The sequence below is a fragment of the Camelina sativa genome, chromosome 20, assembly GCF_000633955.1.
Source record: "Camelina sativa cultivar DH55 chromosome 20, Cs, whole genome shotgun sequence".
NCBI classification, from domain to species: Eukaryota; Viridiplantae; Streptophyta; class Magnoliopsida; order Brassicales; family Brassicaceae; genus Camelina; species Camelina sativa.
The window spans coordinates 6,798,025-6,812,442 of NC_025704.1; the positions used below are offsets into that span (position 1 = coordinate 6,798,025).

General features: G+C 35.9%; 2 protein-coding genes across 3 annotated transcripts; one reads left to right on the top strand and one right to left on the bottom strand.

The window, feature by feature from the left end:
* Positions 474-2,462, bottom strand: LOC104769745 (beta-glucuronosyltransferase GlcAT14B). Its single transcript, XM_010494026.2, has 4 exons — positions 1,648-2,462; positions 1,494-1,569; positions 1,299-1,414; positions 474-1,208 (listed from the first exon to the last, which is right to left on the bottom strand). Exons 1-4 carry the CDS (start codon positions 2,267-2,269, stop codon positions 694-696), a joined length of 1,329 nt encoding a protein of 442 aa, XP_010492328.1. The 5' UTR covers positions 2,270-2,462; the 3' UTR covers positions 474-693.
* Positions 4,941-14,140, top strand: LOC104769747 (inositol hexakisphosphate and diphosphoinositol-pentakisphosphate kinase 2-like). 2 transcript variants are annotated; one of them, XM_010494027.1, is made up of 31 exons: positions 4,941-5,061; positions 5,274-5,435; positions 5,606-5,665; positions 5,886-5,932; positions 6,128-6,211; positions 6,311-6,374; positions 6,532-6,685; positions 7,050-7,120; positions 7,361-7,465; positions 7,709-7,801; positions 7,993-8,067; positions 8,487-8,572; positions 8,826-9,032; positions 9,116-9,215; positions 9,320-9,390; positions 9,823-9,901; positions 10,095-10,253; positions 10,409-10,451; positions 10,605-10,687; positions 10,814-10,876; positions 10,956-11,030; positions 11,305-11,430; positions 11,703-11,944; positions 12,021-12,065; positions 12,176-12,242; positions 12,447-12,518; positions 12,645-12,889; positions 12,980-13,037; positions 13,222-13,389; positions 13,496-13,570; positions 13,678-14,140. In XM_010494027.1, the coding sequence occupies exons 2-31, from the start codon at positions 5,346-5,348 to the stop codon at positions 13,921-13,923; spliced, it is 3,153 nt and encodes a 1,050-aa protein (XP_010492329.1). In that variant the 5' UTR covers positions 4,941-5,061; positions 5,274-5,345; the 3' UTR covers positions 13,924-14,140. The 2 variants fall into 2 exon arrangements, with proteins under 2 accessions (XP_010492329.1, XP_010492330.1); XM_010494028.2 differs by having other exon boundaries at positions 5,274-5,417; positions 13,678-13,923.

Genomic DNA, 14,418 nt, shown 5'->3' on the forward strand with positions numbered 1-14,418 from the left:
TATATTTGATAAGCTTATGGCTTCTGCTTTAGTGATTTTTTTTTTGTATAAAATTCACATGTCACCTTTTTGAATAATTTTTTTCTTTTTCCATGTAGAATATATGAGAATAAAAATATACAGAGCAGAAGTAATATATAATCTGAAATAGTAGTATCTATCTTCCAAAACATTTGATAAAGTCAAGTTGAAACCAAATAGTATTTGCTAATTCGCCTCTAGTCAGTCACATGGAATGAGTAGTGACCATCAATAGACCCTCTCATGTATTTTTTGCCCTTAGTCACATGGGTGTATCTATAATTTTTTTAACAACAAATATCAATGTGAGTTAGTGAATCATGTAGCAAATCAATTAATTAGCAATAATATCAATGAGACACCTGTTTTTAGTCTGGTTATTTCATCATGAAAAATAATAACAAAGGACATGACTAATATGTGACAAACCTATAAAGTAGGATATGAGAAGCAGGGAAAGGTCCAACTTTGATTTAAGTCGGTAATATAAAACAAATTCAATTATATTTTTTTTCTTCACGCAAATTTCGGCGCTTTCCCAAAAGAAGAAATTACAAAAATCTCTCTATACAACAATCAAAGTATTGATTCATCATCGTCACGCACTCCATTTGTGTAAAGAAAAAAAACCACGTAGCCATCTTCTATGACAAAAAAGTCTAATTTGCCATATTACCTGCATTGCCGTGGTCTGAAATTCTCAGTTGATAACAAATAGGTTATGAGTTTCTCGACACGTTTAGCTCCAAGACCAGGTTTAATAACGGAAGTATCACCAATCTCCGTACACGGATCGCTTCCGTTTTCCCTCGTACCAATACACCAACCACCAGGAGTGACCATCCCGTGACTCCGAGACAAGAGTTCAGAATCAATCTTATCGAGCACAGGCTCATCTCTACGGAATTTCCTAGCGAAAGGAGCGTTACTGTCCACCATTCTCTGGAAATCATCGAGTGTGAGATGGTGAGGATGTTGCTTCGGAGGATTGTCCCATGAGATAAAATGCAGGTCACCGTTCACTGTTGTGTTCGTAAACTCACGAGCGTTGCAGATCACAGTGTGGAAGTAGCCTTCTGGTGAAGAGAGGAAGTTCGCATAGTACATTAATACAATCCGAGGAAGATTGTCCCATCCCCATATGAAATAATCCACAAATGGTCTAGATAACATCATCCACGCAGATCCTATATAGTATAAACCATTATTATCACATCAATTGTTTACACAAAAAAAGATCCTAAAATGTTCATAAACCTAAAAAAGGAATCACACACCTGTGAAGAGTTTGAAAGCTGTAGGCATACTTCTCTTCTGTGAAACCCAGAAAACATCTGATTTCTTTGACATATACAAACCAGGATCAATAATTATCGGCTTCGCTCGATGAGACCTACAAGTTTTTGTTTTCCTCATTAAAAAAAACTTGTCAAAAACGAAATGTATAGTATTAGTTTCGTAGCTACACTTACTCTTTCCAGCCAATGTTGCTCGTATGATCGATGAAATTAAGATCCCGAGGGAGATACGAAAACGTATGCAACAGATCTGGAAATCGAATTCAAGTTTTGAGACTAAATAAAACAGAGTTTGAATCAGTATTAAGCTAAAAAAAATTTGTTGTACCATCTTGAGTGACGAGAGGATAATCAGAAGCACTGAGATTGATAAACCAATCCCAATCACCACCTTCACGAAGCAAAATCGCAGCAGCGTGAAGTGTATTAGCAACCATAGTCGGACCACGATACGTAACGAAATTAGCTTTAACAATCATCCGAACATTTGAAAATCTTCGAAACAGAGTTTGATTCGCTACGAAACAACTTAGATCTAACCGTTCCGCCGGAGAAGATTCCCGATCGAGATGAACAACGTACTGGTTGTTCGGATGGTAAAGCGCCAGCAAAGTTCGTTTAAGCATCTGACCGTCACCGGAAGAGCCGGAGATCAGGTAAGCGAGACGAGGCGGTGGAGGAGGAGAGACGGAGAGGGAGACGGAGACGGATACTGGATTAATCTTGGATTCGACGAAGACGGAGGAGGATCTAAACCCGTAGACTGAGAAAGGAATCAAACGAGTTTGACTAGAGGAAGAAGCTAAGTTTGTTAGTAATAAGAGGAAGAGAGAACAAACGGATCCAATCGCTAATGGAAGAATCCATCTCCGGTCTAGTGATTGTTGCTGGTGACGAACTTGCATGTAATAGCTCTTCAATTTCTTCATCTTCGATAGTAGCTTTTTCATCAATTTACGGAACAATCTCTCTCTCTCTAGATCGATGCTTCTTTACGAATCTTCACAGTGGTTTGTGGTGGGTGGTAGAGAGAGAGAGAGAGTTGGGGGAGTGAAGTGTACGAATTACGAAATGGCGAAGATGAAGAAGAAAGGATTGAATGGTGTGTTTTTGTTTGTTTGTTGGTCTGTTCTTTTTGTATGTTCAATTCAATCTTCCTTCTTATTAAATAAACATTTTCTTTGTTTCCACATCTGCCCAAAACGAAAATTTGTTTTCCACAGTATTTTTTTTGTTTGTTTTTGTTTCCACATTCTGCGAAAAACACAAATATTTTATAGTATTTGTTTCCACAGTATTTTTTTTATACGTGCTTTTCTCTATGTAATAGTTCTGAATTTTACCCTTTTTTTAAGGAATGTGATTTTAATTTATTATCTGGATACAAACAATATTTCAATATATCATGTTTTATCTACAAAATTTAATACAATTGTATCCAGTATGTAAATATTTTTCTTTTATCTGATTAATTTTTTTACATTCAAGTCAAAGTTTCTTCTTATGAAAGATATATTTATATTATTGGAAACAATTTTTAACATTTAGAATAGTTAAAATTCGTTAGAGGGTAAATACAATTGATGCTTAAAAACTAAAAATAATACTGTACTGTCTTTAGTAGGAGTATGGAAAGGGTTTTAAATTAATGAAAGAGCATTAAATTGGTCTTTTCAAAGTTGATTCTGTTTCCATTCAAGTTATTGACTATTTTTGATAACTAAATCAGTGATGCTTAATCCCTTAAACACGCAAGGTTTGATTAATGGGCTTTAGAATTTAGTATGAAAGCCCTGTAAAATAGCAACGAAATGGGATGATTCAAAGAACTGATAAATATATCGAACAAATCAAATGCATCTTATTGCCATCATATCATATCCCAAACTATAGAAATTGCTTTTGGTAATTTGCTATTTTTGTAAGTGTTCGCGTTTATACTGAAACGATTTGTTTGCCTCGATAAATCATACACGTAACAGAACTATTTAAAGTCTAAAAACCACCAAAAGATATTGAAACGAAAAAGTAAAGTAACTGCAGAAACTATATAGAAAAACAAAAACTTTTTTTTTTTTTTATTACTTTTCGTATAGTAAAGAATAGTTTTATTTTATCTACATATTGGAGAAAAGCCTACAAGAAGATTAAGAAATTTAGTAAGAACTCCTACATTTAGAGAAATGTTGATGAAGTTTCAAAATTTGTAAAGTTAGAATAAATCCAAAAACAACACTAATTGAGAAATTTGAAAATCGATTAATCTAATTGTGTATTTTTGTTCTTATTTTAGTTATTCTAAATAGTAGTGAAAACTTGAATGAAGTTCAAGAGAGCAGAGAAAGTTATGAGTTATGATCTCTAACATTGTTAATGGAAAAATAAGAAATGAAAAATTATGTATTTTTTAGGCAAAGAAAAAAAAGTTCATGTATTTTTCTGACAATAAATAAATAGTTTGTGTTTTTTTTTGGATTTTTTTTCAAAAATAGTAACGCCGTCACAATACCGTTAACGGTCGTAACGGAGACAAGGAGAAACTAGAAAAAAATAATAATTCGTGTATTTTTTATACTAAAAAATAGTCTGTGTATTTTTCTGGCAAAGAAAAAAAATCATGTTTTTTCTGGCAAATATTAAATAGTTAATGTTTTTTTTGGGAATTTTCCCTTTATGTATATGGTACGAGTATACCATAAAGTCTAAGGAATATCAAAATAGTTACTTGAAGGCTGATGATTTTTCTTAATTGTTTGTCAACATACTTTTTTTCTAGTTGGTCAGAAGATATGAACTCTGTATGCAAGTTTTTGTTAAGTGGAAAACTTCATGCAAGCTATTGGGATGGTTAAGAAGAGTTGAGTTGGTAAACAGAGACGAGTTGAGAGAAGGTTATCCAAAATTCTACTTTAGATCATCTCCTAATCAAATTGAAATCACAAATTATACAAAAAATGTATCCTTTTGAATACCCTAAGATCCTATTTACTTTTAATATTTTTTTTTTTTGTGCACCTTACTTTTAATAACTTCTATATACATTTTTTTCTTCTTCTATATACATTATTATCATTTGCTTTCCAATATTTTCGAGATTTTATACTTTTGTAATTTTTTTTTTTACAATAATTAGTGGACGAACCAGGTGTCAACACAGTTATATAATTTAGCTTCGACCAACAGACAAATGTCTTTAGCTTATAAAAACACAATTAAAAATATTAACTCTCTTTTTTTTGTTTGCTATAACACATTTGCTCTTTCTATCATTTGCTTGCTCTGATAGGGTACACGTGGACTATTTCGTTTTATTGACCCACTCATTACAGACATTGTGAATACTAGCGACTTTATGAATTTAATAGTGGGTACATAATCATAATCACACAATTACTAGAACTTCCTAAAACAAGCAGTGTTGATATTTATTATGTATACCATCCACTAATTAAATACTTTTCAAGTAGTATTGTCTAGTGGTGTGGGTCGGTGACTAATTAAATTATTAATAAACCTAATTTTTTAATTTAATGACAAGCCAAAAAAATCTATATAGTAATGCTTAATCACATTAGTAATTGAATAAATTTTTAATTCGATTCAAAATCACATTAGTAATTGAATAAATTTTTAATTCGATTCAAAGCAAACGCTCCTGACGCCTGAATCTTCTCTCTCTGTCCTCGTGCCCATTACCGCACTATCGCTAAGCTCTCTCTGCTTGTGATCATCGTTTCCCCAAGTAACGTCTCTCCTCGACTTTTTCTCTCCTTTGCGAGATCTCGCATTGCTCTCTCATGTTATGCTCTACCTGTTTCTCTTCTTATCTCTCTCTCTCTCTGATCCTATCTTAGTCGCGGCCATGATTCCTAGATTTCTCGAAACCCAAGCGATTTAGTCTCTGTTTTACGAAATTTTCGTTGCGTTTTTTTTTTGTGAATCTCACGATTTCAGACGGAGAAACGAGACAACGTCGTTTTGTAAAATTGAGGTGCCGTACCGTACGTATCTGGGAGAGAGAGGAGAATGGGGGTGGAAGAAGGAGCTGGTGGTGTTGATAAGAAGATAACGATTGGAGTCTGCGTCATGGAAAAGAAGGTGAAATGCGGCCCCGAGGTTTTCTTTCCTTTCGTTGTGCTTTGTATTTCGCGTTTTTTTTTGGTTGCTCCGACGAACAGAGAGACTGCGAATGATTTTGATTGAATCTGTTACTCCGGTGAGGTTTTTTTTTACTTTATTTCACTCTGTTGTCTCGCTTATAGAGATTTTATCGTGTGGATTTGTAGGTTTTCTCAGCTCCCATGGAACAAATTATGGACAGGATACACTCCTTTGGCGAATTTGAGGTAGTTTTCACTTTCTGGATTTGATTTTGGTGATTTGGACCTGTAGTAGTTTGTTCTCCCACTTGGAGAATATATACCTTTTGATTAGACTTGCCTCTAATTTGATTACAAGATGTTTTTCTAGCTAATCTTTCCCCAAGTTGTTGTCTCTGTGGATTCTATGGTCAATTCTTTAATTATTTGTCATCTCATGGACCTTTTCTTGCCACTTTATGACTAGATCATACATTTTGGGGATAAGGTTATACTTGAAGACCCAGTAGAAAGGTAAGTTTCTGAATAGCGATTTCATTTTTGGGTTTTTGCTTGTGGTTTCATCGTATTTAAATCACGTGATGCATGGATTTGTGACATTTTTTTCTCGATTAGTTTATTAGGAGAAAGTGTAGTTAATGATTATCAAAGTACAAGTTATATATTCTTGGACCACAAAAAATTCACCAGGGACTTTACTTATTTCAGTTGGCCGATTTGTGATTGTTTGATTGCTTTCCATTCTTCTGGATATCCTCTTGAGAAAGTTCAAGCATATTCTTCTTTAAGAAAGTGAGTTCTACCTTTTTTTTTTACTTTTGTTGATAGTTCAGTAAATAAATTGAGTCTGACTTTTGAGGTTGCCTTTTCAAATTTCTATATATGATCCAGGCCCTTTTTAGTTAATGAACTGGATCCGCAATATCTTCTTCATGACCGCCGAAAAGTGTATGAGGTATGCATTTTTGTCTGCATGAGAGTTCATTTCTAATCGCCATGTCATTTATCTTTTCATGTCTCATACTCATACAGAATTCCGTGGTTCATTATAAAAGAAGAGCTACATACTTTCTCCTTAATTAATAATGTTTTTTATTTTTGTGCATCTATAGCATCTTGAGATGTATGGTATCCCAGTTCCTAGATATGCCTGTGTCAATAGAAATGTACCAGACGAAGACCTTGATTATTTTGTCGAGGAAGAAGATTTTGTTGAGGTTAATGGTGAACGATTTTGGAAGCCATTTGTGGAAAAGCCCGTCAATGGTGAGCTTCTCTTTTCGAATCTTTGATCTCTCTTTCTTTGCTGTTTTGGCCTGAAACGTTCTTATACTACCCATAGACTAAAAATATAAGCTTGATTCTGTGTCACTGAAATATTCTTACTTTTAGGGTATTAGGTAAAATCTTTTTTTACATTTTGTCTAGATTGTAGTGTAGTCTTCTCTCTGTAACGTGCGGTATGTAAATAGCAAATCTTAATGGGCTGAGTGCTTGTTACTCATTCAAGAAATGTAGTCTTTTATGTTTTCTTTGCCAGTTTTGCAGCTATCAGCCTTGATCCCAATAGTTTTTCGGATTTTTCTTTTTTCTTGTCTACTAATAATTGATATTCTTTATGCTTGTAAAGGCGATGACCATAGTATAATGATATACTACCCTAGCTCCGCAGGTGGAGGCATGAAAGAATTGTTTCGTAAGGTACTGCTTGTTTCTGCAGAAATTGACTTCCCTTGGATTGAAATTGATCTAATGTAATTGTGTAGAAAACCCGTGGCAGATTACTGTAGTTGGCTCTTTCACTACTCAATGTCTTTCTGTAGAACTTGGCTATTCTAGGATTGAGCTGTTTAGTTAAAATTCATTGTAACAATATGTGGCACATTCCTGTTATTAGCAATGTAATATCTAATATCTCTCTGACCCAAGTTTTTGTTTTAGGTTGGAAATCGATCAAGTGAATTTCATCCTGATGTGAGAAGAGTAAGGAGGGAAGGTTCTTATATATATGAGGAGTTTATGCCTACTGGGGGAACTGATGTCAAGGTTGTGATGTGCTGCCATCTAGATAAACGAACTTTTGTAAAATCTATGGCCAAGCTTATTAACCTATCTTTAAAGTTTAAACCTTGCAATGCGTCTTTATGCTCCTGTTGGTATCTAGGTCTCCTAAATTTAGAAAATTGCTGTGTTTATGTCCCTAGTCTGTTCTGCTGACCTGTTTGTTTGTGTAATGGTTCAAGCATGGCATTAAGAAGTTTTCGACTGACAGTCTACTTTGAAATACAGGTCTACACTGTGGGTCCCGAATATGCCCATGCTGAAGCAAGAAAGTCACCGGTTGTTGATGGTGTAGTAATGAGAAACCCAGATGGGAAGGAAGTAAGTCTTCCGATCATTACCAAACCATTTCACATACGAAATACATGGCTCCTCTTTCTTGAACAATGGAGCTATGGTGAACAGGGTACCATTGGCTGTTAATTGTAAAGAAGAATCGTAGCCTATCCTTTGTGAAGGTAAAGAATGGTGATGTTCAAACTTTGACCAGGAATTGTTATTGTATTGAACAGGTCAGATATCCAGTTTTGCTTACACCTGCTGAAAAGCAAATGGCGAGAGAAGTTTGCATTGCATTTAGGCAAGCGGTATGTGGTGAATCCAGTTATTTGGCTCTCATTGTGTCTTGCAGAGTTCTATTGTCTCATAATTTAATCTACGCAACAGTAATAAGGAGATGTGCCTGAATCTCTCTCATAACGCTTAGATTAAGGAGCTAAAATGTGTGTTACCATTGAAATCGTTTTAAATGCACTCCTCCATGTGCTCTTCCACAATAGAATCAGTGTTAACGTCTTGCTCCAGTGTAATTAATTAGAAGGAACGATTACTTAGTGCTAGTCGATACTCTAACTAATCTCTCTATTGCTTATGCTTTGTTTCAGACCAAATGCTTGGTATCACGATATAATATATTCTCTTATAGAAAGACAAGTATACACAGATTTTATTGCCTGCAAAGTTGAAGATATTCTTGTAGATTTACGGAATTTTTTCATGTCTGCAGGTTTGCGGTTTTGATCTGCTAAGGTCTGAGGGAAGTTCATATGTTTGTGACGTAAATGGATGGAGTTTTGTGAAGAACTCCTATAAGTAAGACACTAATCTGGGGTTCTATTTTCCTTCTGCGTTCTGACTATTGTTCCAGTTATATCTTCGCAAATTTCAATTCTACAGCTTTTGAGCAGCATCTTTTGCCTTCTGTAAAACATACATTTTGGCTATAAGCTAGCAGAGGCAGAGCTCATATAAACACTGTGTCATTGTATATCCACTTTTGGAACTCTCAGTTTGTATTCAATTGGATTCTTAATCAGAAATGTCACCAGATCTTTTTACCTGTAAGGTATTACGACGATGCTGCTTGTGTGCTGCGGAAAATGTTTTTGGATGCAAAGGCTCCCCATCTTTCTTCAACAATTCCTCCCATTCTACCATGGAAAATCAACGAACCTGTCCAACCTAACGAAGGTCTAACTCGCCAAGGAAGTGGCATCATTGGAACTTTTGGGCAGTCAGAGGAGCTACGCTGTGTCATTGCTGTTGTTCGTCAGTATGTTTTAGCATATGAATACCTATCCTCTCTTAACTCTCTGTTCACCTAGGCCCTGAGTTGTGTTTTACTTCTCTTGACAGCGGTGATAGAACCCCCAAGCAGAAAGTGAAACTAAAAGTTACAGAAGAGAAACTGTTAAACCTGATGTTGAAGTACAATGGAGGAAAACCAAGAACTGAGGTGAGAGGCTCGGGCTTTTACACTTTCAACTTCGTCCTGCCTGTACTAATTTTCTTATGCTGTATATATATATATATATATATATATTTTAAAAATTTCTGCAGACAAAACTTAAAACTGCCGTCCAATTGCAAGATTTATTGGATGCCACGAGAATGTTAATTCCTCGTACAAGGTAGACCCCTGATAATGATCTTATGACTTGAGTTATGCTTACAGTCCTAAGCCTTTCTTTTCCTGAGTGGTACTCGGGGAGACAAATTTCTTTACTGATTAAAAGAACCATTGGATTCAAGCCTTTCGTGGATGAATTGAAATAAATTTAACTTGAATGAATGAACTAACTTCATTTTGATATTCAGTGATATATTTTCCAGCGAGGTGTGTCCCTAAGTAATTCAACCAATTAGCAGTGACCTAATAGTGCCTTTCATATGTTACCATTATAGTTGTTATAAATTCCTTTGCTGAAGACGAATTTTGTTTATGATTCTCCCATTGAAGCTTATTCTCTATTGACTAATATGCTTCATTAACTAGTGATGTAATTCATGAGTACAAATTTAAATCTGGCAACTACCTTATTGTATTTATGTTTGATGTTTAGATCAGGTGAAAGTGATAGTGATGCAGAAGACCTTGAACATGCTGACAAGCTTCGGCAAGTAAAAGCCGTTCTTGAAGAGGTTGTGAGCCTTAATGAATTTTTTTCTTTCTGTTCTTTTCTCTGAGCCCTGCATCCTATATGCAGTCATATATCGTTCTATTGAATATAATCCTTGCAGTTAACTGTACAGTAACAGCTATTCTTTTGGAATGTTGGGAACTGAATTTTCCGTGCAAACTCAGTCTCATGTTATAGATGTGTAAAACGTGCAGGGTGGTCATTTCTCTGGCATATACAGGAAGGTTCAATTGAAGCCGTTGAAATGGGTAAACGTACCAAAAGGTGATGGTGAAGGTGAGGAGGAACGCCCAGTGGAAGCTCTTATGGTTCTGAAATATGGAGGTGTTCTAACTCATGCTGGTAGAAAGCAGGTAATTCTATTATTTGGCAGCAGAACGGTGCAAGTTCAGTAGTGGTAGTGGTAATGGAGGGGTAGTTAATTAATGTAAGGATATCTAACACCAGTGAAGGCGGTTGATAAAGTTTTCTCTGATTTTTTTGTTGTGTGCTTATTTTTTCATCACAGGCCGAAGAACTTGGTAGATACTTTCGAAACAATATGTATCCAGGTGATGACACTTGATCAGCTTTTATTTGTTCAATCAGTTCGTATTATACCTTCCATGTCTTATATAATTTTTTTGAAACAGTCCATTGTAGTTGTGTCGATCAATATATATTTGTTTTTGAGTGGTTTATGAAAATAGGGGATATGCTTTCAGGTGAAGGTACTGGTTTGCTCCGTCTCCATAGTACATACCGTCATGACCTTAAAATTTACAGCTCTGACGAAGGACGTGTTCAGGTACAAATTTGTGCTGATTTAGTAGTGATGTTGACCATAGAGCAGTCAGATATTTACTTATCGGTTGCACTGAGATATGATAGAGTTCCTCAGATCAAAATATGAATGTAATTGCACTGTTTGCAGATGTCTGCAGCTGCTTTTGCTAAAGGCCTGCTTGACCTAGAAGGACAGCTTACCCCAATCCTGGTTTGCCATTTTCTTTTACGAAGCTAGTATAGTACTTGGCAATGTCATACTCATTAAATGTCTTATCTTTTTTCTCTAGGTTTCTCTGGTTAGTAAGGACTCTTCCATGTTGGATGGTCTTGATAATGCCAGCAGTGAAATGGAAACAGCTAAGGTTTGTTCCTCTCTTTATGATATCTTGATTGTGGCTTCAGCAGAAATGAGACGAAGGAAAGGATGTATTGGTACTAGTTAGAAGCATCAACTAGTAGTGGCATAAATGATTTTCTAGATTGGATATGTTTCTAAGACACCGAAAATTTTCTTTCCAAAGGGGCTAAATAGAGGCCTTTCATTTTCGAAAACTAGGATGAATTCTATTCTCATATGTTCATAACAATCATGTGTAATTGTTTACAGTTTTGAATTGCTTTCCCACTTGCCTGCAGGCTCAACTGAATGAGATCATAACCGCTGGCTCAAAGATGGTACATGATTATGTCTCTTCTGAATTACCTTGGATGACTGATGGGGCTGGACTTCCTCCTCACGCTGATGAGCACCTACCTGAACTAGTATGCACATGTTTTTCCGACCTTAGCCTTAGTCTATTAGTATCTTGAAAACCGAATAGTGGGGTTTCTATCTGTTTTCTGAATTGCCTTTATGCTACAAGCCATTATCAGTATCGTTTACATTTTCTAGCTGCATTTTTGTTCCATTTTTTACTAGTATTATGTGCTAATATGGAATGTCGTTTTCACTACTTGGCGAAAGAAAAACTATTAATGGAGAGAACAAAATATGTACTCAACGTTACTTATTTGTTTACTTTTTACATATATAGGTAAAATTAGCTAAAAGAGTGACTGAACAAGTGAGGCTACTTGCAAAAGATGAACATGAGAATCTCACTGAGCCTAGCGCTTATGATGTAGTCCCTCCATATGACCAAGCCAAGGCCCTTGGCAAGTCAAACATTGACGTTGGTCGGATTGCTGCTGGATTACCTTGTGGTAGTGAAGGGTTCCTTTTGATGTTTGCTCGGTGGAGAAAACTCGAAAGGGATCTCTACAACGAAAGAAGAGAGTAAGTGTTTGGCCATATGCATTTTATTCTCTGTATGGGTTTCATGAGTGTCACTGATCGTTGGAGTTAAATGCAGCCGGTATGACATCACACAGATTCCTGATGTTTATGATTCATGCAAGTAAGCTATGTGTTTCATTCTATTATATTGATATTTTAGTGTCTATCTAGATTGATCCCAGCTTTAGTTGCTCCATTCTGAATATTGTACAATTTGTTGTCAAACACCAGGTATGACCTGTTACATAATTCTCATCTCGATCTACAAGGACTGGACGAACTCTTCAAAGTTGCGCAGGTACGAGCTGAATAAAAGGCTGTAGTTTCTCGGAGAAACTTTCTCATCCAGTTGTCTTTCTGAGACAGTTTTAAGTCACTACTACTAGCCAATGCGTCTTAGATTTCCAGATTCTTTATGTGCCTTTTCTATTGTACATCTCTGTTTTGCGTTTCGATCTTGGACTGTATTGATTAGGGCCATTTATGTGTTATGTGGTTGCAGTTACTTGCAGATGGTGTAATCCCAAATGAGTATGGGATCAATCCTCAACAAAAACTGAAAATCGGTTCAAAGGTGTGGGTTCCTCAATTTGTTTAAAAGAATTGTTTTCCTCTTTGAAATTCCTCGAGGGTCCATGGTTTTTTTAGATGAACTCACAGCTTACCATATATGTATGTGTTTTTTTGTATTCTAATAAAGATTGCACGGCGCCTGCTGGGTAAAATCCTCATTGACTTGAGGAATACTCGAGAAGAGGCCATGAGTGTTGCTGAATTGAAGAACAGCCAAGAACAAGTGTCTGTGTCACTGTATTCGTCGAGAAAAGAGGATAGATATAGTCAACCAAAACTTTTCATTAAAAGCGATGAGTTGAGGCGGCCTAGCACTGGAGAGAATAAAGATGATGATGAGGATAAAGAAACCAAGTACCGACTAGATCCAAAGTAACAAAAAACTATCTTCTACATTATAATTGGCATCATATATCTTGATCGTCTATCTTAAGTTTATTGTTTAATTGTGTTCCTTTTCAGGTATGCAAATGTCATGACACCTGAACGTCATGTGAGGACACGCCTTTACTTCACTTCTGTGAGTTCCTTCTTCCATTTTTTCTCTCTTTCTTACAAGTTCCTTATTCCCCTGCTACATGCAACCATCCGGCTGGACAAAATATGGAAAATTATTTTGACATTTTCCATGCGACTCTTGAAATTCTGAAGAGTTAGACTCTGAATTATGACCTGATGACTTTCTGCCATGTAACTATTGACAGGAATCACATATTCATTCTCTGGTGAACGTGTTACGGTATTGTAACCTCGACGAATCTCTTCAAGGAGAAGAAAGTCTGGTCTGCCAAAGCGCATTGGAACGTCTATGTAAAACCAAAGAACTTGATTACATGAGCTATGTTGTTCTAAGACTGTTTGAGAACACTGAGGTTTACAATCCACCTGCCTCTTCTCTCTCATTCTTCCTTTCAAGTTGTTGTAATGTTCACTCGTGCCTGAATCCAGACATTGAAACGTAAAATTTGTTGCCTGCAGCTATCTCTAGAAGACCCGAAACGATTCAGAATCGAGTTAACATTTAGCCGTGGCGCAGATTTGTCTCCCTTAGAGGTAAAGAGCAATGACTAGACCCTTTTGTTGATGGTTTGGGCACCAGTCCCGATTACTAAAAAACAAGTGCCTTATTGTTTATGTTTTGTTACTTTTAATTACATCAGAAGAAGGACGAGGAAGCAGAATCGTTGCTCAGGGAACACACACTACCGATAATGGGACCAGAGAGGCTTCAAGAGGTTGGTTCGTGTTTGACACTGGAGACAATGGAGAAGATGATACGTCCATTTGCAATGCCGGCTGAGGATTTCCCTCCGCCGTCAATTCCAGCAGGTTTCTCGGGTTACTTCTCGAAAAGCGCCGCCGTGCTCGAACGTCTTGTTAAACTTTGGCCCTTCCACAAAAGCTAAACGCCAACAAAGTCGGTGACTAACAACAAATGAATGATGCTATTCCTAATCCATTGTTTTGGAAGAAAATTTTGACTTTTAGTTGTTTCTAATTTCTAACTCTTGAGTAAACTAAAATGTTCATTCATTCTTTTCTTTTTTCTTGGTAGAATCGTCACAGAAATTTGTTTTAAAAACAATCGTTGATTCTGTTTAAGCATAATTGAAAATACCCAAAGCTTTGATTAAAAAAATTGGGGGAGTCACGTAACCCGAAAAAGAAAGAAAGAAATAAAAAAGAAAAGGAATTTGATTCGTACCTTTTTTTTTTTTTTTTAATTTTCCCAAAGGGAATAATAATAAACAAAAAGTGTTAATAATTGGTTCCTCCAACCAGACAAAAATAAAACACTCTCAACACAAATCCTGGAGAGGTTTCTGTAAACCAAGAACACAGCTTCTTATTACTACTACTACTAAATTATGAAATAATCAATCAATTAATGAGAAAAAGAA

Excerpts from the sequence above, each read along its gene's own strand:
- LOC104769747 (XM_010494027.1), top strand. The coding sequence starts at position 5,346 with ATGGGGGTGGAAGAAGGAGCTGGTGGTGTTGATAAGAAGATAACGATT. Across the intron at positions 7,466-7,708 it reads CTGGGGGAACTGATGTCAAG|GTCTACACTGTGGGTCCCGA; the intron begins GTTGTGATGTGC and ends TTTGAAATACAG. Across the intron at positions 10,452-10,604 it reads TCGAAACAATATGTATCCAG|GTGAAGGTACTGGTTTGCTC; the intron begins GTGATGACACTT and ends ATATGCTTTCAG.
- LOC104769745 (XM_010494026.2), bottom strand. The coding sequence starts at position 2,269 with ATGAAAAAGCTACTATCGAAGATGAAGAAATTGAAGAGCTATTACATG. Across the intron at positions 1,415-1,493 it reads AGCAACATTGGCTGGAAAGA|GTCTCATCGAGCGAAGCCGA; the intron begins GTAAGTGTAGCT and ends AAAAACTTGTAG. Across the intron at positions 1,209-1,298 it reads AGCTTTCAAACTCTTCACAG|GATCTGCGTGGATGATGTTA; the intron begins GTGTGTGATTCC and ends TATACTATATAG.